We start from the raw sequence: 5,576 nt of genomic DNA, 5'->3' as shown, positions 1-5,576 counted from the left end.
CTCCCGCCCCGCCCGGGCGGGGAGGCGCTGGCGGCACATGCGCAGCCGCCCTCGCCCATCCAGTGCGGCAGCCGCGGGTGGAGAACCGCAGCGGCATCGCCGAGCGGCGCGGGCAGCGGGGCGCCGGCCGGGGGGCGCCGGGGCCGCCGGGCAGCGTTGGGGAGCCGGCTCCGCTCCTGGCCCGCAGAGGCCGCCGCTGGGGCGGTGCGGAGCCGTGCGGCGTTTTGGGGCCGGACCCCGGCGTTTTGACATCCCGGCGCTGGGAAGGGCCGCGTCCCGGCCTACGGCGGCTGCGGGGGCCCTGCCGGCGGCTCCCGCCCCGGGCCGGGGGACTGGCGGCCGCCCGGGGCGCGCAGCCCTGGCCGCAGAGTCTCCCCAGGGAACGCGGGGCCGGGGCCGCCGGGGGCATTTTTTCGGAGGCGGAGGGACGGCGGCGTGAGTGAATTGAACAAAGAGCGAGGAGGAGGAGGAGGAAGAAGAGGACACTCGGACTCGGCTACATTCCTGTGCAGAGAAAGGCGGGAGGCGGTGTTAGCCCTTTACGGACAGCTGGGTCCGGCTCTGCTCTCAGCTGCTGTCGGCGTATTTACAGCCGGCTCTCCCGGCCGTGGGAGGAGGAGGAGGGAGAAACAACCATGTAAGTTCCCAATTGCCGGGGGTCCTGTGAGAAGATGGGGGATGCCGCAGACGCCAAGGAGATGAGGAAGACTTTCATTGTTCCTGCCATCAAACCTTTTGACCATTATGATTTCTCCCGAGCGAAAATCGCCTGTAATCTGGCCTGGCTGGTGGCCAAAGCCTTTGGGACAGGTAGGTGGCGTCTCCTTCTTCCCTTTCTTTGATGCTCGTTCCTGCTTGGTTGCTTCGCTACTGAGGACGTGCGACCCATTCCCTGAGGAGCTGAGAAGCGGGGGGAGATGTGTGGGAAATGCTTTTGGTCTGTTCCCTTATTCTTAAGATCTCTTACCCCTTGTGAGGTTTTTTTGTTTTTCCTTAATTACACTTAGTCTTTTTGGAGTAGTCCCACTGTTTCCATCAGCAAGTAAATTTTGTGTGTTGGCACTCATTATTTTGTATGAGTGAATCGATCTCTGTAAATGGTATTTTATTTATTACTCTGGTCACACTTCTATATGCGAAGAAAACCCAGCAATCCACGTTCGTCTGTCATCTTGAAATTTTTCCTGGTATTGCTTAGGAGAATTGGGGGTTAGCAATGGAAATGGATGCATGCTCTTAGTTCTGACATGTGTGACAGTAGCCTGTAGCCATTTGAGTGGTTAAGCAATAAGAAGGGTTTCAAGAAAAAGACCATTTAGTGCCAGGTTTTGGCCTGCACAATACAGAAGGCTCTCCTTGTCTGTAAGTGTAAATGGAATCGATTTGTAATGCCTCCAAAAGGCATCAGTGCTCTGTCGTTGAAAACCTTGGACCTTGAGGAATACCAGACCTATTATTCTGTGCCTAAAATACTATTGGGCCTTGAGGAATACCAGACTTGCAGAGGTCTTCTGAGGGAAGCGTTTTGAAAATTTACCAAGCTGGGGGGTTTTTGTTTGGGTTTTGTTCATTTGTTCTGGATTTTTTTTAGGATTTAAGTTCTTTTTTTTAGTTTTTGGGGGGAGATGGGGTTGTTTGCTTGTTGTTTGTTTTTTTAGCTTTAGTACAGCTGTAGTATTGTAATAATTTAATTTTATGTTGATTAAAAATAATGGGGTTTTTTGAAAGGTGAGGCAGATATCAACAATCATTACTTTTGCGTCTGCTTTTTATGAAATAACAGGAAAAGCTTCCTCCTTATGGAGTGTTGCACCTTTTACATTTAGGGCCAGGGTTCTGTTATGTATTTAGCCAGGGTTAGCATGTATTTAGCATGTCTTTATGGGACATGCTTCTGGGAACTCATCGTATTTGATGTAATGCTTACAAAAAGCCACTTTTAAAGTGCTTGAAACTAGTAAAATTTTAGTGAGTGCATCACTTTTAAAAAAGAAAGAAAATATCAAAATATTGTTTCCATATAAAGATTTGTCAATAAGCTCTATTTACTTTTCTTTGTGAAATTTGGACAAGTAATGTTTTGATACATGGCTTTATTAGCTATGCAGGTATGAGAGGTAAAATAGCAGAGAAAATTCTTGGAAGTACTTAATTCAACATTTTCAGAGATCATTATATTTTTAGGTACCTTGGTTCTATAGGTCTACTAATGGGAATCGGAGTGTGGAATGCTTCTGCAGTTATATAACCTAGCCTTCTAACCTGAAAACTTTTTTCTACTGGAGTTTGACAGATTCTCAACCTATGGTTGAAATGTCTTGGTTTATACTGGTTGAGTTTCTATTGGATGTGTAAAGCCACTTGCAGGGTACTTTTCTGCTACTTTTGTAGAAAGTGTGATCCAAAACAAATTCCTTTACCCTTTCTCGTCATGACTGGGATTGTTCTGAGATGCTCAAATGAAACATGATTAGAGGGAATAATTGCTTCATCTGCTCTCTAAACACTGCAGTAATATAACAGTAGGAAGAGAGGTAAGCACACACATTTGTAGTGTTTCTGGTTCCAGTTCTTCCACTAGGTTAATGTAACTAGAAACTTCAAAGAAAAGTTTGGCTGAAGTAGGGAAAGACAGTATGCAGGACTTGCATGTCTGCAGTACAAATGCTTCCTTTATACTTGGACTGGAACAGAAGAACTGACCTTCACCTTTTCCAAGAAGGAAGGAAGTTTGGGTTTGTTAAATTATTTTAGTTCTTGGGAATAAATCAGAGCCCCAGTCTTGTCTTCTAACTATTGCTATATACATGTACAGAGGAAATGCAAAGGATGATTGGTGTGTTTATGAGTGCCACATTTTATTTCTTTTTTTATGCTTGAAGTATTGAAGTTCCCTAAGCCTGAAGGGGAAGGTGAAGGGTTTTTCCTTACCGTCTGTGAAACAAAGTAATGCAGTTCACTTTCATTAATGAAAAGCATAGGTTGCTACAATCATGTATCCATTAAAGAAATCAAAATATTTATGTATCAAAGGGGTGCATCTTTCAGTGGATGGCTTTCACAGTCTTAAAACTGTATTTCAGTACAATCAGAGTTGTGGATACATCTTGACTACGTATTGTGGATTTGCTCTTGCAAAAAGACGCTGAAATAGGTACTGTTCATTAACATTAGTAATGATTCCTCTTGTTTCATTGATACCTGGGTCCAAAAACTGAGAGAAAAATTTTCTGTTGCTGTTGTCCTTGGTAGAACTGCAGGTGTAGAGTTTGGCTCACAACACAGGCAGGTTGAAAGAAGTTGTCGTATTAGTGAGGTGTCATCGGAGAGTAAGAATGTATTAACAGTCATGTTGAAGGCATCTTGTATGAAGAATTGTTTAAGAAATAGTAATTGAAGAAGGAATTCGTATTTAAGTGTTGAGGGTGTGTAGGATTTTGTGCCTTGGTGTTTTGCTGCAAGACAATATATCGGTGTTAGGACATGTCAGATTAAATGTTTTGTAATAACCAAATTGTTTAAGTGATACAACTTGCAGTAACTGAAAGGGGGAAAATGAACAAGTGTGAAGTGTAAAAGGGGGAATGTTTGACCTTAAGATATTAAATCTGCAAATACTTAATTTCAGCCTTGTCTCCCAATGCTGGCAGTTAAACATTTCTGTATAAAATTTCTGTATAAAAATTTCTTCCCAACATCTGGATGAACTGTCTAGACACTATAACTTTCAACTTAAAATTATGATGGGACTTACTTCATAGGAATAAGTTGAAAATGTCTTGATGTTGTGCTCTTTTTATTTCTAAAGCAACAGAAGTGGGCTTCACTATTTTGGAATGTGAAGTTTTTGCCTTCTCAGTCTGCTGTAGTAGAAAATGTGCCTGAAAAATTTGTTATCCATCCGCGCTCCTAAAAACAGGCTGAGCTAAATATACATCATTACTGACAGATGTTTGTTTAGCCTGTTTTTTGAAAATCTCTAATTATAGACTTTCAACAGTATGTCTTCTAGTCAGTTTGGACCTTATTTATTTTTAGATGTTTGAACAGAATCTTGATGTCTTTTGCTACATTGTTAAGCCATTGCTTACACCCTCTTCCTGGTGCTGTTGAGAATGGTGGGCACCTTACATTTTTATAACACCTTTCATATAATAAAAGCAATATGTGTTATATTGTTTGGACAAAACAGACTTTTTTTTCTTTTTTGTAGGTCAAACTTTTTTGCTCTCTGTGTTTATTAGGGATTGGTCTGGGGGTTTTTTTGGGTTTGGTTTTTGGTGGGGTGTTTTTTTTTTTTTTGTTTTTTGGCTTTTTTTTGGTTTGTTGGTTTTTTGTATCATTTTTTCCTGTGGTTGGTTTACATGAGCTCTGTACTTAAATCTAGATCTATTGGTCCAGCTAAACCATTACCAATACAAGGTAAATTTGAAAAATTATTTAATATTTCCAACCTATAATACTCTGATTTATTCACTAAAATATGATGTTTGCCATTTCTGCGTTAGCCTAGAATTGTTGACTCATGCAGTCTGTGATTCACTGTAGCTCCATATCTTTCTCTGCAGAGCTGCTGCCTACTCAGTTGTTCCCATCTTATAATTGTACTGTTGTAGGTTCCTGCTTTGCAGCTATACTTACATAACTGCATCCTATTTTCAAGCCACTCCTTCCACTTATCAAAATTATCTTGAATTAGAATTTTGTCCTCCAAAGTGCTTTCAATCCTTTTGTAGCTTGGAATCACTTCTTTACAACCTTGTCTAGTGTGAAGAAAGATGTGAGTTCTTGAACCTGGAAGTACATGTTTTTCCCATTTGGTAGGGGACATCTGAGTACTCTTGGAAAATGGTTTTTCAAACAGCTTTTCATCCAATTTTTAGTTATGAAGTTAAGAGTATCTCTGTGTCTGATTTTCAGAAAAATATGGGAACAGCTTTAAGTCAAGTTAAATCTGTTTCTGCTTTATTATCCATACAACATATTATTCTGCTTCAGTAATACTTTTAACTGGTTAGCATGAGATTTTTTTTAAACTAAAAGTTAAATATAAGCTGCAAAAACCTGAGCAATTGTCCTAAACATTTGTGTTTTCTGAAGTCAAAATAAAATAGTCCATATACCTTTTAACATTAAATTTAACATTAAATCTATCCTTTATAGGTGTTTAAAGCAATAGATTAAAATTGCATCATCTGCAACTAAATATTACCCAAGAAATTTAAAAATAATTTCTCCTGATGATTAATGTTTTCAGAATTTGTATGTGGCTACTTACTGCTCTTTGCCCATGTTGCCAGGAGCGCCATGAAGGGAGGAAATGAACACTGTGTATCTGAAAAAAACAAGTTGTAGCTAAACGCTCTCATCTGTTGTGTTGGATGTTGCAGGCCAGAACACATTTTAATATTTTTGTAGCAGAAGTCATTTCTTCACTTGTATTCAGTCTGGCAGTAGCAAAACGTTGTAGAGGGGTTTGGAGATCAAAAACAAATTTTTGGATATAGATTCCATCACATCTCTAAAATAGTTGCTGACAAATTGATACTTCAGTCGGTCCTACGAAAATCAGTGGA

The 5,576-nt window shown here is 40.8% G+C and overlaps 1 protein-coding gene across 2 annotated transcripts in view; it reads left to right on the top strand.

The window, feature by feature from the left end:
* Positions 1-325: 325 nt before the first annotated feature.
* Positions 326-5,576, top strand: part of CAMSAP2 (calmodulin regulated spectrin associated protein family member 2) — an 81,606-nt gene continuing 76,355 nt past the window's right edge. For both annotated transcript variants that reach the window (XM_053950519.1, XM_053950518.1), the window contains exon 1: positions 326-810. In XM_053950519.1, the coding sequence (XP_053806494.1) occupies positions 672-810 (139 nt within the window). In that variant the 5' untranslated portion in view covers positions 326-671. The remainder of the gene's footprint in view (positions 811-5,576) is intronic.

This window comes from Vidua chalybeata, chromosome 9, assembly GCF_026979565.1.
Source record: "Vidua chalybeata isolate OUT-0048 chromosome 9, bVidCha1 merged haplotype, whole genome shotgun sequence".
Classification (NCBI taxonomy): domain Eukaryota; kingdom Metazoa; phylum Chordata; class Aves; order Passeriformes; family Viduidae; genus Vidua; species Vidua chalybeata.
This window is presented reverse-complemented; position numbering and strand designations above follow the sequence as displayed.